The 22,742-nt window shown below is 51.5% G+C and overlaps 5 protein-coding genes across 5 annotated transcripts; 4 read left to right on the top strand and 1 right to left on the bottom strand.

The window, feature by feature from the left end:
* Window positions 1–521: 521 nt before the first annotated feature.
* Window positions 522–3,244, top strand: CC84DRAFT_1201329 (uncharacterized protein; the record flags this gene model as incomplete). Its single annotated transcript, XM_018181715.1, has 2 exons — window positions 522–676; window positions 724–3,244. The coding sequence occupies 2 exons, from the start codon at window positions 522–524 to the stop codon at window positions 3,242–3,244; spliced, it is 2,676 nt and encodes an 891-aa protein (XP_018042662.1).
* Window positions 3,245–6,784: 3,540 nt separating this feature from the next.
* CC84DRAFT_99094 (subtilisin-like serine protease-like protein PR1A) lies at window positions 6,785–8,409 on the top strand. Its single transcript, XM_018188064.1, has 4 exons — window positions 6,785–7,307; window positions 7,357–7,743; window positions 7,792–8,139; window positions 8,192–8,409. Exons 1-4 carry the CDS (start codon window positions 7,050–7,052, stop codon window positions 8,381–8,383), a joined length of 1,185 nt encoding a protein of 394 aa, XP_018042661.1. The 5' UTR covers window positions 6,785–7,049; the 3' UTR covers window positions 8,384–8,409.
* Window positions 8,410–13,125: 4,716 nt separating this feature from the next.
* CC84DRAFT_98920 (subtilisin-like serine protease-like protein PR1A) lies at window positions 13,126–14,931 on the top strand. The gene is made up of 6 exons (XM_018188062.1): window positions 13,126–13,533; window positions 13,605–13,674; window positions 13,729–13,911; window positions 13,961–14,019; window positions 14,074–14,244; window positions 14,337–14,931. Exons 1-6 carry the CDS (start codon window positions 13,282–13,284, stop codon window positions 14,742–14,744), a joined length of 1,143 nt encoding a protein of 380 aa, XP_018042660.1. The 5' UTR covers window positions 13,126–13,281; the 3' UTR covers window positions 14,745–14,931.
* Window positions 14,932–15,313: 382 nt separating this feature from the next.
* CC84DRAFT_1226428 (glycoside hydrolase) lies at window positions 15,314–16,767 on the bottom strand (the record flags this gene model as incomplete). Its single annotated transcript, XM_018183589.1, has 4 exons — window positions 15,314–15,871; window positions 15,921–16,510; window positions 16,560–16,652; window positions 16,697–16,767. 4 exons carry the CDS (start codon window positions 16,765–16,767, stop codon window positions 15,333–15,335), a joined length of 1,293 nt encoding a protein of 430 aa, XP_018042659.1. The 3' UTR covers window positions 15,314–15,332.
* Window positions 16,768–19,501: 2,734 nt separating this feature from the next.
* On the top strand, window positions 19,502–21,604 carry CC84DRAFT_1171044 (uncharacterized protein; the record flags this gene model as incomplete). The annotated part of the gene is made up of 2 exons (XM_018179889.1): window positions 19,502–19,525; window positions 19,877–21,604. 2 exons carry the CDS (start codon window positions 19,502–19,504, stop codon window positions 21,602–21,604), a joined length of 1,752 nt encoding a protein of 583 aa, XP_018042658.1.
* Window positions 21,605–22,742: the final 1,138 nt, after the last annotated feature.

The following is a 22,742-nucleotide window of genomic DNA, read 5'->3' as shown; positions in this document are numbered from 1 at the left end:
GCGACTAGACTATACCGTATACCGACAACTCCTGTTGATGTGGCACTTTCTATGTATCTGCTCTTTTCTCACCATCGCATCTCAACCGAATTCGCATCCTCGGATACGAGTGAAGAATCCACATCGGAAAGCTCCACCTGCGTGACTTGGCAATACCGGTCAGCGCGAACCCCACAAGGTCCGATGTGCCGACAAACGGGTTGCGAGTGTAACTCGTATGTATGACACCTCTGAAATGATTGCGCCTGTTAGTATTCGAGGGTCTCGTAGCTCGGCTGCTGTGTTCCCAGACTATAAGACACGATGAGCGGGCTCCTGATGTACAATGGTATGTCTCGCATGACGCATCCTTTGAGCATAAATAATCGACAGGTTTTCATTCATTTGGACCTTGGCTGGCTCTCTCGCGGTATTTTCCATTGACCTTTCCTTCAACTGGTCACGAACATAGCTCATACACAGCTCTATGAAAGCATACTTCACCCACCAGACCTCAGGTAAAATATCAGATTGGGAAAGATATGCTGTTCTCGTACCTGACGGGGGTGGCTTTGGTCGGACTTGTATCGGCTCAAACCACTCTCGAAGTCAGTCATGACGGCAATTGCGGCAACGACGTGACCTGCCGAGGGTCAATGTTCGGTGGCTGTTGTTCGGCCTCAGGGAAGTGTGGATCGTACGTAACCCTCTGGACTTTACATGATGTCATACTGATACTCATAGCACACTGGACTACTGCGGATCTGGTTGCCAGCTCAAGTTTGGCCACTGCGAAAGGACAGTCGGGGAGCCTTCGCCAGATGGATCCTGCGGAGGTGACACAGGGTTCACTTGCAAAGACAGCGGATTTGGCGATTGCTGCAGCCAATATCATTGGTGTGGTTCTTCAAAAGATCATTGCGGCACTGGCTGTGAGGCTGGATTTGGAGATTGCTCTTCGTTCTCCGAGAACTCCAAGTCCAACCAGATTGCATCTAGTACAACAAGGTTGGCCTCAAGGACCTATACAACAAGCAAATCATGCCCAGAACTTAACGGAACGACGTACCAGACGCAGTGCGGCGCCGAGTTTCGCCTAGAGTGTGACCTGGACCGCATCAACGGCGATTTGCAGTGGCTAGGGAATGGGTTTTACACCGATACTCTGGAGGAGTGCGCCGCTGCATGTGCTCAATGGCCTAAGTGCAAGGGCGTAAATTGGGTCGACTACCACACCACTGGTCCTTGTTACTTGAAGACCAGTAACACGAAAGCACGGGCAAACAAGGGTGTACACGCTGCTGTCATGCTTAAGGACTGCACGAAGAGCGGCCCCTCTACTACGCCAGCTTTAGACAAGCCTCCTTTCGGAAAGCCTACATCAACAAAATCAATAGAGCCAGCCAAACCAACAAATTTAACAAAGCCAACGAAATTGTCTTCTAGATCCTATACAACGGCTAGTGGCTTCACAACTATCTCTATCAACTCCGCCATTACAACGATCACGCCCATGCCATCTGCTGCCGACAGTGGATACAATGCAACAACCGCCATCTCTTCATCCAGAGCTATACCAAGTGCTTCTACCTGTTCGAGCAGTTTCGCAAGACGACAGAAAGAAGGAGAGGAGGAATGCACACCCTGTGACGGACAATCTGGTTCGCTCCCTTACTGCGGTGCTAATGCCACCACCGACAACTACAAGTTCACTCCAAAGACTTGCCGTACGGTGTACTACGAGTTTGACATCACGAATGGTACCGTCGCGCCGGATGGTATTGAAAGAATTGCCTTTTTAGTCAACGGGCAAATGCCAGGTCCAACGATTGAAGCGAACTGGGGCGATACTGTTGTTGTCAAAGTGAACAACAAGTTGACAGTCAACGGGACATCTGTTCACTTTCATGGCATCAGGCAGTGGAACACGGTTGAGTCTGATGGTGTACCATCCATCACGCAATGTCCTATTGCGCCAGGTGATTCGTTCACGTACAGGTTCATTGCGACCAACTTTGGTACCTCGTGGTATCACAGCCACTATGCAATTCAGGCATGGATGGGAGTGTTTGGTCCTATGGTAATCCATGGGCCGACATCGAAAGATTATGACGTGGATGCTGGGACCATCTTCCTCAATGACTGGACGCACAACACAGTTGATTCACTGTACGATCTGGCACAAGATTCTGTCAATGGTGGACCCCGAATCATGGATAACGGCCTCATCAATGGCATGAATACTTGGGGTGTGCAGGGCAGCGCAAATCAGACTGGGCAGCGTTTCGAGCTTCCCACCAAGCTTGACCCGGGAAAGACGTATCTTTTCCGCATCATCAATGGTGCCATGCAGTCATCTTACAAATGGTACATCGACGGCCACCAACTGGAAGTCATTGGCATGGACTTCACCAGCGTCGTTCCCTACAAGACAGACGTTCTCAGCATCAACATCGGTCAGAGATACATGGTCCTTGTGAAAGCCGATCAGCCGGCAGGAAACTATTGGATGCGCGCCGACAACCAGAATGCTTGCGATGAGACCACGCAAGCCGATGACATCAAGGCCATCGTGCGCTACTCTGGGAGCAATTCTACTGATGTCCCTACTACAACGAAGTACAATTACACAGGCGAGTGCGTCGACGAACCACTAGCCTCGCTCGTCCCTATGGCAAGGATCAATCCTACGAGCAGTGACGTTGAGTTCATCGAGGATGTCACCCTCGACACTGTGGATAATCTTTTCAAATGGTATCTTTCCGGTACGACCTTCATGAGTCACTACGAGGACCCTACACTGGTGCGCATTCTCGCCAACGGCACAGCTCCGACCTACGCGGGCGACCTCGTCCTCTCCCTACCCGAGTTGGGCAAATGGGTCTACATCATCGTAGAGTCAACGATCCCGCTACCCCACCCCATCCATCTCCACGGCCACGACTTCTTCGTCCTTGCCGCGGGCCCAGGGACCTATTCCAAGTCTACCCCTCTCAACTTTAACAACCCGCCAAGAAGGGATACCGCGATGATGCCCGCAGCTGGGTTTCTAGTGCTGGGCTTCTTGACGGATAACCCGGGCACGTGGCTGATGCATTGCCATATCGGATGGCATACGAGCGAGGGGTTTGCACTGCAGATTGTGGAGGGATTGGATTTAATTGAGGGGACGGTCAAGGATAAATGTGGGCTTTATGATACCTGTGCTAAGTGGGATGCTTGGGTGGACGGGGTGGGGTTCTACCAGCATGATTCAGGGGTGTAGATGCCGCATGTAGACGCCCATGATTCACGATTGACGAATTTGGACAATTATGTCATATGTTCGTGCAGTGGTCATCCCGGAAAAAAACAGCTCTGGCACGTGTTTCTGGGGCGTTCCCCAAAAGCGTTCGAGTCTCCCCTGCGCCACGGTAAGACATGCCGAGGAATGGAAACGCGTTATCCTTGCGTGGCTGCTTAGTGCGGGGTGCACGGTAAACGACGAGAAGAACATGCTATGACGGCATGTCACGTCTTGCTGACATCAAGACTGAGTTCTAGGGAGACCGTAGAGAGCCGTAGTCGGCTCGGTCCTAGAACCCTCGATCATGCCATGAATACGCCACGTTGGCTTCCCAGATACTCTTCCAGGCTTGTGCGCACGTTCGATTTGGCAACGCTTCGTTGTAATTGATGCGATATGATGTTCATGGTATCAGCTTCCCAGTGCAAAGAACGCGGACAGCGCACAGCGTTAGGAAGCTGGTGTGCCGACATACATTGCTCGCGGTATGAGTGAGGTTGCGACAGAGGTATGTAAGGATTGTGGATGGTCGTGGAATTGTCGTAACAATCTCGTCCGGTAATGCGGTTTCTTGGATCTAGGACATCAGCATGAGCAGAGCAGTAAGCCTCCCTTTTGCGAGATCTCTCGTATCCGACTCTACGGTGACCTGCGGCTTGGCCGGTAGTGATGTGAGTTATTCCAGGTTCGTTGTAATGCCGAGTCTGCGTTGAGTGGTTTGTCGTGTACCAAAGGAGGGTAGACGAAATGTGATTACGTCTAGGTGGGCATCGGCTTGATCCTGAAGCAAAGGAGGTAGCCATCACTGAAGGGCTCTTCGGAGTATTCGGAAGCTCGCCTACCTTGGCATATTACATCATCTTATCGAAAACAGTGCAAGCAGTCCACATTTGCTAGAACACTACATCTTGCGAGATACAGTACGGAGAAATTGCGTGTCTCCGCTCATGGTGTGAAACTACATTGGGCTCCGGTAGAAACCAACAGATGTTGCTATAACAAAATGGAAGGAGACAAGGAAATTAAATGAAAGGGAGCCTATGAAGTGTACTAAGCGCCACTATATGTATAGCCCACCTCGGGACCTGAACGTTCCAGGAAGGTTCCTACCATGCACGGCAATCAGTGCATGCGTCTGTAGGTTAGCTGCATGCAAAGAGAATTAGAACAAGGCTTAAAATGGTGGTTCAGGCACAAGCGGATGATGTTCCCCAGGTTTTGGTCCTCCGCTAAGCTTCGCTTCGGTTACCAGTGAGTTTCCGCCGGCTCAAGCTTTCTTGTGGGCCGGCGGACCCTCCTTCCAGCATGGGAGTAGCTTGTATCAGATACCGTCATTTCCCACAATAACGTCACACTAGGACTGCTCTTCAGGACAGAAGCTACATAGATCTTTAGGAACGAAATTGCAGCGTACGTGCTTCTCCGAGGGAAGTAGAAGGACGAAAGGGGCTTGAAATGGAAAGACACTAGGATATCCCTGCTCCACCTGTATCTACTTGCACCTACTTGCCGCTGTGTAACTCACAGTTGGCCATTTTAATGCAAGAGAAGATTCTAATCAGGTACAAATGGCACATGAGTGGACACTGTCTCAGCAATCCATGTGCTCCATCCTTAGTGATTCCATGCGGCATGGTTCGACGGTACAAAAAACTGCCTAGGGTCAACTCTTGCTCAAGACCAGGAAACATGTAGTCAGCTTCTACATATGGTGCCAGTTCCAAGCCTGGTAGTAGTGCATGGTTCCAACGCAATACATCATTGACATCGCGCCAATCGGTTGCATGTGGTGCGTACGGGGAACCTGGTCGTGTATTAAATGGCTCGTCAAACTCAAGTCTTTTGCTTTGAGGAACGTAATGTGTGGACGCAGGTGGATGTTCATCACGAGAACAAGGCTCGAAGGGAAAGATGCAGCCTCGTGGAGGAAGGTGTACGTCGGCCTGCTCCGAAACGCATTGGCCAACGCCAAGATTCGGAGCAGGCCGAGTACCATAGCGTATTCGCAAACATGAAGTTTCCACCGTCCCTTCATCCATACATGTCAATAGCACCCTGCTTCTCTTATCGCAATGTCTGCAGCGCAAGGCGTCAACTCGGAACTGCCCACGCAAAGAGGCAGGCGATCACAGTACGTGGCGCTTACGGGCATCCAGGGCGAGACATGTGGCGCCCAGCCAAGGCCTCGGACGCGCAACCCCCGAGTGCCTGATTTCGCCATTCCCTGGGGATAGCTCGAACATGCTCAAATGAGCGACAGTCCGAATGGCCTCTTCAGGCGCTTTTCTCAGGGTGCCACCACCTCTTCTGCAGTGGCGGATGGGAGCCAGCCACGAATTCACACCAGTGCAGTTCATACGGCACCTCAACTTGCTGCAGACGCCTGATCGTCGTGCTGCTGAATCAAGGTTCAGCCTCGTTCGTGCCAATCACCCCCTTTATCGCGTTATCATATGGTTAGGTAAGGCCCTGGACCCCATAGATTGATGCGCGGTCCCACTAGCCGGAAAAAGGAGGTGCTTGGACACTACGTGCTTTTAAGCTTAACTTAGCGGGCGCCGCGGTCAGCAGATCGATGCGAAGGCTTGTGGATGGTCAAGCTTGCCGACGCCGGCTGCAGGGCAGGGCGCTTTCAAGATGTTCCACGCCCGATCACCTACCCCTTCACATTCCTGGAAGCGGAAGGCTGGAATGCAAATTCACTTCGCAAGACAGACCCCTGGCACTTGGGGCGTTCGATTGGCTTCGGCGCGAATCATAGCATCAGTATGGCACGGGCTTGATCGGCACTGAGCCGATCAATAACTAATTTAACCATGGCCTATCATGGGAATTGGAGCAAACAAGCAAGTCAGGCACTCGCCCCTGCGAACATGCCCGCCCACCGCTCTTCGAGAATCATCGTCTTCCTGGCGACGGTTTTCCAATATCTGATAAACTGTAGATGTATACAATCTTTGACCGCACGGCCCGGTCCATGATTTACGCCAATTATGTGCCCGGAACGATAACGGTTCGTCCCGAGCGTGTGGATGTTCTTGGCCAGGGGATATCTGCATATTTTGTCCTCATCTATCCCATTCTGGGGCAACTTCCGCTCACAATGCAAACAAACAACCAACGGACTTAAGATGCCACCCTATCATGCTAGCGACCCCATGCTTTCCAAGAGACGCCACTGCGATGGCTTATTCCAGACCCTCTTCTGTTTTTGCATAGTTACCTTATCTGGCCATGGTCTTGAACCTTTGCCGATCGTGCCCCCCGCGAGAGATCAATCGCCGCAGCACTTTGCCCCACAGCCACTGCTAGGCTCACATCCCTGAATCGGTAAGTATCTTAATATGAAGTGCTTGGCCAAGTCTTGGAACGGTGTCACTCTGAGTACCTTTTCCCCGACTGTGCATAGATGACCTTACTGTCAGTTTGCTATCGATGCTAACGTTGTGACCAGCGCTTTTACCGCCGGGCTGCCTGTACGACCTCCCCTCTTGGGCAATCAGATAGCTCCACTGCCACGTTGAGCCGTGGTCTTGTTGCCGAAGGCTCTCGTTGTGAATTTAACGTCGGACACGCGATTCCTGTGTAGCTGGATTGCTAGTCCGTTTTGGAAGGTGCATCACCTGTCGACATTCACTCTACTTTGCCGCAAGTCTGGCGCAACAACTATATAAGACCGATCTACATCTCACAGAAAACGCCAGGCAACAGTCACTTCAGTCTTCTGCCCATACAACCGACCTTCGCTCCAGCTTACCTGATTCTTCATTGACAACTCTTGAAGATGCGTCTCGACTTCATCACCCTCGCCGCCTTGCCTTTGGTGCTCGGTGCTCCCGTCGTCACTCCTCGCTCTGGACAGGTCATTCCCGGTCGGTACATTGTCAAGTTCAAGGACAGCGACTTTGTGACCTCGGCCATCAACAGCGTTCTCGCCCTGCTGCCCGCCGCCCCGGCCCACACCTACACCCTGAGCACCTTCAAGGGTTTCGCGGGTGAGCTCAGTGATGAGCTCGTCAATGTCATTGCCGCTCTTCCCAACGTCAGTTTATTCCGGTCCGCAGATGGTCTATGGCTGATTATTTCTTCAGGTTGAGTACATTGAGAAGGACGCAATCGTCAAAATCACTCAATGGGAAGAGGATGTAGCTCTTGACAAGAGAGCTCTCACCACCCAGTCCGGCGCCCCTTGGGGTCTGGGCCGCATCTCGCACGTTGCCAAGGGTTCAACCTCCTACGTCTATGACACCACCGCGGGAGCTGATACCTGCTCCTATGTCATTGACACCGGTATCTACACCGCGCACTCTGACTTCGGTGGCCGTGCTACCTTCCTTGCCAACTACGCTGGCGACGGTTCTAACACTGATGGTAACGGTCACGGTACCCACGTTGCTGGAACCATCGGATCTAACACCTACGGTATCGCCAAGAACACTAAGCTCTATGCTGTCAAGGTTCTTGACGCCAGCGGCTCTGTATGTTCTTTGCCCTTCCGAAACCGGACTGAGCTTATTGAATTCTAGGGTACCAACTCTGGTGTCATTGCTGGCATTAACTTCGTCGCTAGCGATGTCAAGACCCGCAGCTGCCCCAAGGGTGCTGTTGCTAACATGTCTCTTGGTGGCAGCAAATCCACTGCTGTGAACACCGCCGCCGCTGGTGTCGTCTCTGCTGGTGTCTTCTTGGCTGTTGCCGCCGGTAACGAGGCTCAGGCAGCTGCCAACACCTCCCCCGCCTCGGAGCCCACCGTCTTCACCGTCGGTGCTACCGACAGCTCTGACGCTTTCGCCACCTTCTCCAACTACGGCTCCTCTGTCGACGGTAACGCCCCTGGTGTTTCCGTCCTTTCCACCTGGAACAACGGTGGCACCGTAAGTTACACAGCTAGCCATAAACTCAACATTATCGCTGACATTGCTTTAGAACACCATTTCTGGAACCTCGATGGCTTCTCCCCACGTCGCTGGTCTCGGTGCTTACCTCTTGTCTCTCGAGGGCAAGGTTACCCCTGCCGCTCTCACCACCCGCATCCAGTCGCTCTCCAACAAGAACAAGATCACTAGCATCAAGTCTGGAACTGTCAACTACCTCGTCTACAACGGCAACGGCGCATAAACGTATCATTTTGCGGCGCTTAATTTCTAGTATGCTCAGCATTATGCATTGATCAGAGTCCATAGTGGATGGATCGCTCCGACTTTCTTACGATGTTACGGCGGATGTATGTGGTTATGACTGAACTACATTCAAATAAAGCATTTTTCGATTGACACTCTATTTCTCCACGGCTTGCTTTGTGATGTACTCGTGATTATGTAGGAGCAGAATATTATTTTGCTAAGCTTAAGCGTACAACGTGGTACGCCGCTCGCCTATGGCTCGTACAGGTACCATTGCCTTGGCAATGTAGCTGGATTGTGTTGGTTTGTTCCCGTTCCAAATCATATGAGACAATACAAACAGCTAGTATATAAAGTAGAGTGCTCAGTCCACGGAGAATCAGTCATCTGAACTCTCATTGACTCTATCCAACAGATTGTACAACATTTCGAACCCGAAATGACACATTTGCAGGAACTTCTGGCTTGTCCGATTTATGTACGACACCGTCTCACGTTACTCTCGCAGTAGGCGTTACACTTCGCGGGTGTCTAAAACTACCACACCCTGCATCAGAAGCACGCGCTCGCTGAATCAAATTCTACACGATATGACGAGCAAGTGGGCGTCTTTGGAAGTCTCTTTGTCAAATCTACCATGAACACCGACATTCAACTTTCACATGCAGGACATTTTTTAATGCCTGGCGTTACTCCAACCCGGGCGGATGTGTAGTACAGACCACATCAGGCTGATCATGAGACAGAGAATCACAGCAACTGTTTGCTATGTCTTTGCCCGTCTCAAGCGATGAATTACTGTGGTCAACCAGCGTTTCAGTTGTTTCATCTTGCAAAGCCACAAGTTCATTCGCTTTATCAATCCCATCAACGGTTTCCTCACGGGTGCGACTCATCGTCAGCTAACAATAAGATCGCCATAAAACTCCATTATGTCAATACTTTGCCAATCTGATCAACAGAGCTCTCGTCACATAGCATGCCCATGTGTGTCGCAGGTAGATCTCTAGGCGATGGTTGAAACAAGCTCATCACGCGGCTGCAAAATGGCATGGCGACAAGGTTTCTAAGATCTTCAAAGGATTTTTGGATTTTTACCAAGCCACTTGGTCGATCCCGACTTGCTTTCGACATAGCATGATTGCGAGATCTTCATATTCCTCCCCACATTGATGCGTCGAGTAGATTGCCTTGCCAGGGGGCCCCACAATCGCGGGCCAGGCCGGTGTGCTACATGAATCTAACAGATTTGGCAAGGTTGGCTTTTGGGTGCATGGACAAGAACGGCAGCGAAGGATTTTTGATGGAGAACCAATATACAAGGTGGTGCATCACGGGAAGTCGGGATTGTAGATGCGACCACCTCATATAAGAGAGGTGTGCTCCGTATCTTATATTTGGAGCAGGCACTGTGGATCTCTTATCCGGGGCAGCCAGCCTCCGCAAACCCATCCATCTACCTCGACTGCATCGATATCAGCCGCAGAGTGAAGTGTGTGCCTGGACAGCGTTTCAAAAAGATATTGACATCTAGTCGAATACCATTGGCGGTTTTGAAGCGCAATGTCGACAATACACGTCATCGCGAATCTCACCACAGCCTATACCACATGGAAATGACAAGACGAATTGGGATTTCACAATTCTCGTTTCTATACGAGCTTCCAAAGATAGCGCCTCGATATCTGAAGAACTCGAACAACATCCAACATCCTGCGTGTCGCAGAAATTACCGCCACCTCTCCAGGGTTCACCTGCAGCATCACGGCCTACCAATACGCAACAGATGCAGCAACCGAGGCTGCTTATGATGTTCAATCATAGCTCAGGCTGACATCTCCAACTTGGAAGATCCCGCGTCAATTCGCGGATTGCCGGTACTTGCGCTTTACGATCCGCGTCAAGATTTTCGTTGCACTTTCTTCATCGGTAAAAATGACAATGTGTCAGACCGTTCGGGTGGACTAGACAGAGCTCGAAAGGCTACGCCGACATATGCCAATGCAGATTTGTATGATGGGTCCACCTCAGTAGCCACCGGGCATTCGAAGGTTGTCTCCCGGCCTTTTCAATGAGCACTCATGCAGCCAACAAACTCCTTATCACCGCGGCCTCCAATGAATCGACCTCGGGATGCAATCGAACCGCGAAGCGAAGTCTGACCGATGCTAGCGCGCGCATGGATGCTCGAAGTCTTAGGAAATAAAGCATATAAGCTTAACACCTTTGCCCACGAGAGAAGCCTCGTGTTGGACAGGCAGCACCCGCCTGCGCGTCTTCTTTACGTAGATTTCCGGGCGCCGAAGAAGTCTCGCGTAGAACTTCAATTTGTCTTTGATGCAACTCCGGTCCGCAACTACAATGGAAGCTTTAGCTTGAGATATTGGAACGACCAAAGGATCCACCCTCCTTCCAGAATGAGGCTGCGGGGTAAGTGTAATCCTTGGGTTCAACAGCACCAAATGTAACGTGTTCTGATGAGAATCAGGTTTCGGGCACAGACATCAACCCGAAGAGATCACAGGCCAACCTTCTTTGCTCAGGATTGCAATGACTGTCACCTAGAAAAAGCGCACAAATTCTTGACGAGCCTCTGTCTACACGTAAAATGCAAACAAAACAGTCCAAAGCTCAACAACCTCAGCCATCCAACTGCTCACAATACGTGTCGATTATGCTTATCAGGGTCTATGCCGATGTTCCTGCGGATTCCTCCAGGATATCTGAAAAGTGTTCCTGCGTTCTCACCTTGATGTGCGTTCAATGACTGAATCGCTATATTTGGTATTTGGCAGCACCTCGGCCTATTTGAAGGGCATGGTACCTAGGTAGCAGCGACCCTCAACTTATATGCTCCATTGGGAAGCCACAATTTGTACCGATCTTCAGTCTCCAATATATCACCAGGTCTTATCACACGACACACATCGCAACTTCCATGGTAGAACAACAGCATATAGGTGAGCGGGATCGACAATTACCATGTACGAGGTACACTACTCGCTACCCCCACTTGTTTCGGTTCCTACCGAACTTGACCGGCATGATCTACGGTATCAAGCAGGCTTCGCCCTTCACCATTTTCGAGATATTGCTCTCGGAAGGAAGCCGAGAAGGCATTTCACCGACGACAGCAAGATATGCTATGCGATCGTACCTATAGCAGCGATTATCGCAACGTATCACGCGATGTCACATATCCGCAGCCAGGCAGTATAGCTTGCTAAGCTTGCCGCAAATACGCCTTATCCTCTTATCTCGTCGTCATGGCTTGGCATGCACGCGTGCTGTTGCACGGCGTTCGGCAGAATCCCATTGGGGTAGGTAGTCGGCTGTCAGTGGTATACAAGCTTTTTTCTTAGGCCTTTCAATGCCGAATTAATATATAGCAGCACAGCCTAGTCCGACAGCAAATCAGCCATCGATCGGCATGTCTTTCCCGCACGACATCCCTGGACGCACCGATGCAGTGGAGCTGGTTAATATAATCAATGCACAGACCACTTTTGAGTAGAAAACGCACAAGGTCTTTTCCCACGTTCAACTCGCCCTCCTCCGAGTTTGTCCATGATGATTGATGGACGTCCTTTCGCAAGCAAACTTGTGATTGGACGTTCATCGGTGTCTTGCCACCGCCGGACGAGGAGCTTGGCCATTGGTCGGCACGGAACCTACGATGGGATCCTCCCCGCAATTTGACTCGCGTAAGCATCCTTGATCGACAGGCGCAGGCGGGACGTTGAGGCAAGTCAGGCCGGCCCCGCGCCTAAGGAAACACTAGCTGGTATCTGGAATACATTCATCAAACCGACCATCCATACTCGATAATAATGGGGCGAGGTATTGCAGGCATCCATGCAACCATTGGTTCACGGATCCATTGCTGACTGCCGGTTTTGAGGTTGAACAGTCATTATTTTGGCCCGCCTTATCTACTGCTGGTACACTCCACTCACACCTCGACTTATACCATAGCCGCATTCGGACTACAGGTCATTCCGGCACTGCTGCCATACACTGACATCCGCCCGGCGAAATCCGTATTGAGGAGTGGAACCAGCCGTCGAGAGGGGTATGTGGCTTGTAGCTTTACACTCCGCATCTTTCCTACCCCACTGTTAGTCGATATAGGCACTACCAATTATGTGGGACCTCCGGCGGCGGTGCAGCAAGATGTCTCATCGAGTCCTATCAGTGCGTTTGAGAAGCTCTCCGGGAAGATTTGTCTCCAGTCTCGCTAACTGATTGTGGCCAGACACACCGCCAGGGTCCGAAGAAGTCCTTTGGCATATCCATCTAAGAGCTCTTCGAATGAGACGATGTCGTATCTGACACCGATAAGCACAGCTTCACATGCCCTACGTTGACGACCGCAATACACACCTGACATCGCCAGTTGTGATCCGCCTCGTAGTGCCACTGGTTGACAATCCTTACCAGCAACTACAAAATTTGGTAGACGATGGGCACATGGCTGACTGCGCACCCTGCGGGTTCGTGACCATCCTCGCAGATGACATGGGTCAGCATCCTATCGGGCTGTGTGGAAGCCAGTTCGGGGTAGCTTGGCTCATGATGTAGTATTGTCTCACTGCACCAGACCATTTGCCAACCTTCTCAAGGGGATCACGAAGGCTGCACCGGCGCCGGGGTACGTTGTTCTTGGGGCACTGCCAGAGGAAGGTGCGAAAGCACAACGACCGCACCTCCCCTTCACGAGCAGCCTGGTCCGCATCCCATCCGTATCGTCGCATCTATAAAGAAAGCGCTGATCGCCCAACTTCCCACCATCAACTCGCATCCTCCACCACAGGCAACCGACAGAGCCTGTCATTGTTCCTCTTAAGGCGTACTCCGCTGCACTATCAACAAGCCTGCCTGCCCACATACAAGATGTATAGCTCTCTGATTCTCGCACTCGCGCCTGCGGCTGCTCTGGCAGCTCCTATTCTTGAGCAGAGGAATGCCATACCAGGCAAATACATTGTCAAGTTCAAGAACAATCCCAACACACTTTCTACCATGGCCTCAATGAAGGTCGCACTGTCTAAGGAACCCGAGTACGATTATTCGTTCGGGTCGTTCAATGGCTTTGCTGGTGAGCTGTCAGCTACTGAACTCGCAAAGCTGCAAGCCTCAGACTCTGTAAGTTGGCGTGAGGCGTCTCAAGATGTGTAGAGTTAGCCCGAGTTGTCGATTAACTTCTGGCCACATAGGTCGAGTACATCGTTCCGGATGCTGAGGTACATACTCAAGACATCCAGTATGAAGCGAATGCCCCATGGGGTAAGTTGACGCGAGAAAGAGATGCGAGTCTCAATTTTTAACTGGCTATATCAGGCCTGGGCCGCATCTCGCACGTCGAGAAGGGCAACACGACATACGCATACGATTCATCAGGCGGCGAGGGAACCTGCAGCTATGTCATCGATACCGGAATTTTTACCTCCCATCCTGAATTCGAAGGTCGCGCTGAGTGGCTCGAGAACTTCACTGGCGATGGTCGGGACTCAGATGGCGCTGGTAAGCGAGCATGTTCAACTGGCAATATATCATTTCTGATTTCTCCCAGGCCACGGAACCCACTGCGCTGGTACAATCGGGAGTCTTACCTACGGTGTCGCGAAGAAGGTATGTGTTGTCGTCGATACTTGACGCTCAACATCTTCTAACATATTCATTCAGACAAAGCTGTATGCTGTCAAGGTACTCGATAGCTCCGGCTCTGGCACATACGCTGGTGTGATCGCCGGCATTAACTACGTGACGAACGACCATCCTACTCGGGACTGTCCTAAAGGCTCAGTTGCCAACATGTCGCTTGGGGGCGGCAAGAACCAAGCCGTCAATGATGCCGTAAGTCGCATTCTTCTATCCATGCTGGCTTTCCTGGGAGGACGGTTTAACTGGTTCATATTCCTCTGAACATAAAGCTAAATTAATGTCAGGTGGCCGCTGCTGTGGCATCCGGCGTTTTCTTCGCTATTGCCGCAGGAAATAACAATGGAAATGCCGCAAACTACTCCCCTGCCTCAGAGCCAACTGCATTCACTGTCGCTGCCTCCGATATCAACGACGCCAAGGCCTCTTTCTCGAACTACGGTGCCCTTGTTGACATCTGGGGCCCCGGCGTCTCAATCCTCAGCACCTGGAACGATGGCAAGACCAACACCATCTCCGGGACGTCTATGGCTACTCCCCATATTGCCGGACTGGCTGCCTACCTTCTTGGTGCTGACGTCGCCACCGTGGACACCGTCGGCCAGGCCATCGTTGACCTCGCTACGAAGAATGCCCTGACCGGTGTCCCTTCTGGAACAATTAACGCCGTTGCGTTTAATGGTGTCACTGCATAGAATCTGGGCGCCGATAAGTTCATCGTAGATCCAGCTCGCATCAAGATCGTCACTATCGCATCGACAGTCACAGCCTCGACAACCTCTAACTTCACTACGACTGTAGGTCTCCCACCCGGCCGCAGATTTGCAGGTGCTGAGCCTACTTCTTTATCCACCGTTTGACAGTCCATACTACGTTGAGAACCGGAGAGCGTATTATGAGTTTATGGCCTAGTGGTACTACGGACGGTGAAATAAACCGGCAATGTCATTCATTGTTACATTCCGCTTAGCGTAGCCTAATTGCTAAAACTTAATGGCCTCTTGCTTAAGCTTTAATCGAGTCGTATGTGCTATCAGTAAGCTCCCGACGTAAGGGCACCATTCCGGGGATGCCACTACTGTGGCGGTTTGAGGGAGTGCAAATGCGTAAGATTCGATATCTGTGTCATCATACAAGACTACCAATCGTATCATCTATCAAACTAAACTTCCGTCCGATCGACGATGTGTCACCATCGCAGGATACCTTCGGGACGCCACCACATCCTCTGAGGATTGAGCATTAGACATTACACTAGCTCAACTAGCTCCTGCTACTCCTCTTCAAAAGTTCAGGCAATACTTGCCAAACTTGCGATCCGTAATTGGCTGCGGGAAAACACCTCCGTCTAACAGCTGGAACAGATCCCAATCGCCGGCACTTCCTTCGGTCTTGAAGTTCCAGAAGATCCATCCTTTTGTCTTGTTCTCGAAAACGTCGAGCTGTGTCTCGATGTACTTGCGCACATCGTCTTTCCACCATTGTTCCCAGTGCTGCACCTCTCCGCTCAGGATTGGCCCCCAGCACGACCCCACCCACCAGTCGTCTTTATATGTCCCTTCATGGCGATTGCCTTCTTTGAAGCCGTTGAGATGAGGGGCACAGTCGGTCATGGCGCCGGACCACTCTCCCACGACGATCCACTTGTCGGAGTCGGCCCAATAATCGGCTGCTCGACAGACGGCTTGTCGGTGCTCATCGGTTGATTTGGCAACCTCGAAGGAGTTGAAGATTTGGTACTCGTGATGATCGATGATGACGTTGTGGGCGTTGTTGTCGTCAGGCGTGAGGAAGTTGTTCATCCACGATGGCCGCTCGAAACCTAAGGCTATCAGCATGCTTACAAGTGCATTATTATGGGCGCTGTTTACCATCATGAATCATCATTGGCATATCGTTGCTGATCAATCGTAAATTGTAATAACTGTCGCGGTAAAATTGTTTTACCATGTTGTCATCAAGCTTGACCAGGAATGGTTCGTTGAGAGGCTGAATAGCGATCACGACATCGTTCATCGACTTTTTGGCGTACTTCTCTTCAAGGATCTTGAGCACCTTGTGCGTATTTGGTATGCTGTCACCGTCTCCCCACCGAGGCCACTCTATCGCATGTCCGCTGTGATCGAAACCGTTCTGGGACTTTGGTGCGCCGTGCAAGTCAATGATGACCTTCAGTCCTGTTTTCCGAGCCCAGCCAATCGCCTTGTCCAGGTAGGGTGCTGCACCGGACACGTATTCCCACTCGATCTCGAGAAACGACCAGTAACCGACGGGAATGCGGACTGCGTTGAAGCCAGCCTTCTTGATCTTGCGAAAATCTTCGAGCTTAACAAAGCTATCCCAGTGGGCCCTGAGCGCCTTTCGACATTCGGTCTTGCCAATCTTCTTGCAGAGAGACCACTCGTCGCCGACGGTCCAGTCGTTGCTGGAATACTGCCAGAAGATGGAAGGCGTGATAAAGCTGGCACAGTTAGCACCGGAGCATCCAGAAGCAGGGTAAGGTCGCTTACGGTTCAAGTACAAGCCAGCCACCTATGTTGACACCCCGGACTTTGTTGGTAGTAGAACTCCAGTCCCAGGCAACGCCTCTCTCACTAAAGGAGCTGCGGCATGTTAGAAACGAGAGAGGATGTACTTTGTTACTCACTCCAGTGGCGTTGCAAGCGCGGCGCACCAGAAAAGCTCAAGAACATGCGCAATCGAGAAGCGTAAGTGCATATTAGGCAACGCGTAGCTGTGTGAAGTGTTGTCGTAAATGTAAAGCTGTGAGCCAAGATTATTGGAAAAACGAGTGTACGTTGAACGATTGCTGCGACCAACCGAGTGAGACTTTGCGCTACCAAGATCGAAGTGCAAAAGAAAAGCGGGAAGCGGTTGATGAGCATGAACAGATCAGATGCTAGGTTGCTCTGGCCGCTTGTGACGGCAGAAAGAGCGCAGGTTCACAGGGAAGGAATTCGCCCCGGAATGAGCAGTTACAGCTCACATGCGCGACAGTACAAACATCTTGACGACGGCTTAAACTTGTGACGTGATCGACTCACGCAAGTCTGCTCGCTGGTTTGGAATCCTTACGGTCAGAGGGGAAAGGTTTTACTTGCATTACTGGTGTCCGCCATCACCATTCTCATGGAACACATGGAACCTCAGGCCTGAACACACGTAAATATAATTACAACGATATATGTAGGTACAATCAACACGAGAGGAGAACCATCTCATGATAGATCGAAGCGAAATATTCGCTTCCAAGTCCACACAGTCACAATTGACTATACGATGCGATCCGCTCCTGCATACGCGCCGACCTATATCTTATTATAATCCACCTGGAGGTCTCCTTCTGCGAGCTATCACCTTCTCCCTTCGAAGCATGCCGGTTGTGCATCTAATCACCGGCCCTTGGACGATAGCCGTTCCACTGCTTGATGTCATCTTCGAACTGCTTCGGCTTCGGCTTCGGCTTCGGTTTGAGCTTCGTCTCGCTATTGCTTGAGTTGCTAGAATACATCTGGGAATCCAGCTTATCCCAACGATTGCATAAGGTTGCTGTGGTCGATTATGGATATTATACTTCTGATGAACCAGCTATTGGGCGCAATACTACAGAACGAATGAACTAGGCAACTTCGTCTGCGATGGCAGGTACTGTGTACAATTACCATCAAACTCGGCTAGGCCCTCCCCACTGCTATATATGGACCGCGAGGCGAATCAAGTCGCAAACCGCGCTTATCGTGGGCGTATTCCAATATGCTCAAGAGGGTATATAGCAAAAATCGCCCAAGTGGACGCACCGCCGCTATCGTAGGAACCCATCCAACGTGCCTAAAATTCTGTCCAGGGTGATGCACTACCTCCATCACTCTTAAGCGCAGCCGAGACGAGCCTCATTTTACAGATTCAATACTGACGCTCTAGCGTAGGATTCGACAAAGAAAGGAATACTCCGCGTGGTCATCGAAAGTGATCACAGGATGCATGACAATTATTAACCTATCAGCAAGGTAGTCTCATTCGTCTGAAGTGCAGCAATGCGCCAAACCCTGACATCTTTTTTAATATAATTGCGTCGCAGGGCATATCGACTTGCATCATCGCGCACAAACTGCTCTGTCCTTACCTTGAGAAGTTTAGAGAACGTGAGTTTGTTTCATCTCTTCCAAACGTCATCGCGTCAAATGATATACAGTTTGCAGCACTACTTGCTCTTCAACCCTAATTCTAGGAAGGAAAGTTGGCGCGCTTCAACCGAGTACGTTGGCTTTGTGCAAGGGTAGAGGCAATCGTAAGATGAACATGGGACAAGTATGGATTCTTTGGTACGAATTACCCTGAGATCCAGAATCCAGACACTGCGGAAGATCTGAAGAAGCAAAATTCAATAGGCTTCTGGTCGGTGCCGCTCGAGACTTTCGGTCTTATGCCGGAGGTTTCGTACAATGATCATGGACGGGAAATGTCGCGGTCTGTGACTTGGCTATCTACTGTCGCCGATCTGACTTGGCTTGTTTCATATCACAGATGATGTCAATCAAGTCACGCAAATACTTAGGCTCCGACCCTTTGCATGAAAGTGAGAATGGAAAGTTATATAGTAGTACGCAAACTTGAAGCGATGAGGTGAAAACATCTCAGTGTAACAATTATGAATCACAGACGATAGCGATTATAAATACCAGGTCAAATAACATTTATGTACAAGCCTCAGCGTGAGCCCATACTTCGTACACATCAAGCCAGTCTTGCACTTCACGCCAATCATTGGACACCCACATGGTAGTGCGAGACATTCAGCTAGTGGTATAAGGAAATATACGACAATGTAGTGGACTGCACCAAGTACCTTTCATAACGTCGTTGCCATGGTACGGACGCAGAGCAGAATTCTTGCTCGCTATGTGATTACCTCATTCCTCAGTACCCACCTCGACGTATTTTCGACTATTCAGTAAAAATCATTGACATGTACTTTGCTCGCAGGTGTAGGGCGCAAAGATCCTTAGATCATTATGCAACTCGGAGCTTCTCAATCATCTTAATACCGCACATTGTGAGCTGAACAGAAAGCTCGACCCGGCGTTAGCATCGAGCCCAACGCACCTCCCTCACTTCTCATCGATCAAAATAAAACCCAGCATTGCAAAACCTGGGCATTGGCGACATCTTCGGCACCGCAACCTCGCCTTTCGCCCGGCTCTCCTCTTCCAGCTCGGCATACCGAAGTCTCGGGCCTGGCCTATCAGTATTCAGAACGGTGTGTAGCATTGGGTCACACTATATTGCATGCAACTGCACGCAGAGATGATACTCCGAGTCCTTCTGTCACGTCTTACTTGTTGACTGCCATACTTTGCGTGCGACTGCATTGACAGCAGGGAGTATGCCACATCGCTTGAGCATACTTAGTTGAGTATCAAAATCCTTAGCTCCACGAGGTATGAGCCATGCGATGTGGAGTTTACTGGGCTGGCTGGTAGGTTGCACGGTGCTACACTGGATTCGGAAGATATGGAAGAATTGTGACGGGGACAGATGCGTTACACAATCGATTATGGTCATGCCGATGGAGTAGAAACTTAGTACAGATGGAGAGAATCCAAAGTCGAGATCGAGGTCCAGAACAAAGTGCGCGATAACGCAGGTGGAGTTCATACCGTATTCCTCGGAACGGTTTCCGAAAGATTTCCGCGCTTGGCACTTCAATTTCCCCCGATATCTCCGCCACCGTGATGACGTCCGACTTTCATCGCCCATCATATTTTCTCGTGGACTGTACCAGGCTCCCAGCAATTCAATCCATTTTGTAATAATCAAACGTACATAGATGCCCCCATCCGCTGCCTTGTCGCCATATATTTGCGCTCGCTGTGCGCGGGCCAAGCTTGCCGCCCAAGCTTCCCTCCCTATTCGCCGCATCGCGCTCGCATCTGTGCGACAATATGCAGAGTCAGCTGCGCAACAGAAAGAGGATGGGCAGGATGACCGGTTTACTAACGATGAGAAGCACCATCAATATGGCGGAAACTCGGGGCCACAAGAGAAGGGTGGAGGTGCTATGACGCGGAGACTTCGTGATATGAGCAACGAAGCCTTGGAGACTGGCGGCCGCAGCGCACAAAAGACAGTGTCCGAGGCTGGATTCAGCGAAGACCTGAAAAGGCAATTGGAGGAGCGCATAGCGTCCGCAAGCTTTCGCGCCGAACACCGTAATGCCTTCACCGAAATGGAGCTCCCGTCCACCGCCAGTCGCCACACCCGCGACCTTGCGACTGCAGGAGCATGGACAGGAACTGAGAGTATCCACGATGCGAGCTTGCGTATGCTCAACGACGCCCACAAACCGCTCAAGGGTCCGACGGGAGGGAGGGCTGGGTCAATCGTACCGCTACCGCGCACGGTTGACACGGGACGGAGGAGTAATGCTGGTCAGGGTGTGCGACTAGCAAATGCCCGGGACAGGAGTGGTCTATATGCGAGCTTGAAGGATTCTGATATCGATGAGCAAGAGCGGCAGAAACGCTTTCAGGAGATGAAAGACCGCTTTTCGCCACATGCGCGCGCTGTAGTGCCAGGGACTATTCAAGGACTTACCGCACTCGCAAATGAACGTATTGAAAATGCAATTGCGCGCGGTCAGTTCAAGAACCTGCCAAATCGCGGGAAGGAAGTCGAACGCGATTATAACGCTTCGAGTCCGTTCATCAACACCACCGAGTACTTTCTCAACAAAATGATCCAGAGACAAGACATCGTGCCACCATGGATCGAGGCACAGCAGGAGCTGACGGCCGTGGCGAGCAAATTCCGCACTAGGCTACGTGCGGAGTGGAAAAGACATGCCGCTCGGATGATTGCGAGCAAGGGCGGTTCCTTGCAAGAGCAGATAAAGAAGGCCGAAGCATACGCCAAAGCTGAGTTGATTGCCAACCCGCAGAGGAAAAAAAAGGAAATCCTCAATGCCATAGAGGATGATGGCCACGTCTCCCAGATCTCCTTGTCCGGCGAGTTGAAGTTGCCCTCGCCAGGTTCGCCAGATGCGGCCGTGTTCGAAGAAATAGTAGCTGAAAAGGTCACTCTGGATCAGGAAGCACAGAAACAAGCTACTCCTGAAGGGATACAGGCGTCACAGACAGTGGATGTGCCTGATGCTGCTCCTGCGCCTTCTACGCCTCCAGCTACTCACCCCTTTCGCGACCCCGCATGGGAGAATATCGAACACGCCTACCACAAGCTCGCCATCGAGGATCTGAACTCTAAGACACGGTCTTACAATCTACAAGCACCAGAACTAGCAAGGAAGCCCTACTTCAGCCTCGAACGTGAACTCAAGGCCTGCTATGCCGATGTCGCGCCCCAGCTGGCCGCTGCTATCCGCGAGAGGGCCGTCAAACCCATCCGCAAGACCGAAGGCTTCAGCCAGAGTCTGGCGGGCGGTGGAGGCGTCATGCACAGCTTGGTCGGTCAGAAGGTGAAGGTGAGGGACGAACGGGCAGAGAAGCAATACGGGTTCAGGCAGCTCTGGAAGGACGTATTTGGAGCGAAGGAAGCGTGAACGAATCGGCCCGAGTCTTTCGGACGCTGGTCTACTGCAACCGCTGCCGTCTTCGAATTGATAACGATGCAATGAGTCAGTGTGCTAGCATGCTCTTGCATGTGCATATCCCACGCATGTAGGACGAGGCCCAGCTTGGTTCTCTGCGTCTCCTATCGTCCACATCTGCGTGCAGGGACCACTCTACAATGCTACATTCATCGAATGCGTCGCCCTTCCTTATTCAACCTTCGGCCAGTGCATTCGACCACCTATCGGCCTCGCAGGTCGCGCCCCGCCACGTACCCATATGACTGCATGCAGAAGTATATGGTATCCACCTGCACGTTGATCCCAAAGAGCCATTCTCCGATCGCTCCGCGTGCTGTTAGTTGCGGTACTCGCCTCATCTTGATACCTCTTGTGACTGGTCACATATTCGCTCGTTCAGCACACGCTCGCCTCACACGCACCCCTGTACATGTCCCTGCCCAACATCCCAGTACATTCTGCATCCAACACGTCCACCAAAGGTACGACGTACGAGGGACAAAGCGATGTAGGGCACGCCTCGCAAAACCCTGCTCTGCCCCGGCACCCAAGTTCAAGCCCCCAACCCAGCACGTGAATGCCTAAACAGACCGCATCACCTCCTGCTCCGCTGCCCTGGGTCCCCAGTGCCCTGCTACGCCGCACATGTACCTGTAAATACGCACCCGTGGTTTCCGGCACTCTCTTCCACCCCGTAAAATCACACACTGCTCTAGACTGCGCTCCTCCTTCAAGCCACCATCACCGCCTCTCACCTTGGAACGCCGTCACGCTCCTTGCTTTTCCCGCAATACCCCGTTACGCGAGCGCTGCAAAAAGCAATATACACATACATGCCTGCCCTACCCTAGGCCTACGTGGATAGGGCCGAGCTGGGCTGCTGCTGCTGCAGCCGCCCGATCGACCGACATGTATGTGCATATCGATACCACCCGGCGATACGCATGGGCAAATTGCATGTGCTGGAGCGCTCTCCATGATCGACGGGTGGTCAGACTCGACGTGCTCAAGAGTCGCAGCGGCTGTTGGCGGCGCATGCAGGCGTACTACGTATGTGGCAGCGATGTGTCTTCTGATGGCGATCTCGCATTGAATTGGACACGAACAA

The sequence above is a fragment of the Paraphaeosphaeria sporulosa genome, assembly GCF_001642045.1.
Source record: "Paraphaeosphaeria sporulosa strain AP3s5-JAC2a unplaced genomic scaffold CC84scaffold_1, whole genome shotgun sequence".
In the NCBI taxonomy this organism is placed as follows: Eukaryota; Fungi; Ascomycota; class Dothideomycetes; order Pleosporales; family Didymosphaeriaceae; genus Paraphaeosphaeria; species Paraphaeosphaeria sporulosa.
The sequence above is the reverse complement of the archived record's forward strand: the minus strand, read 5'-3'. Positions and strand labels throughout refer to the sequence as shown.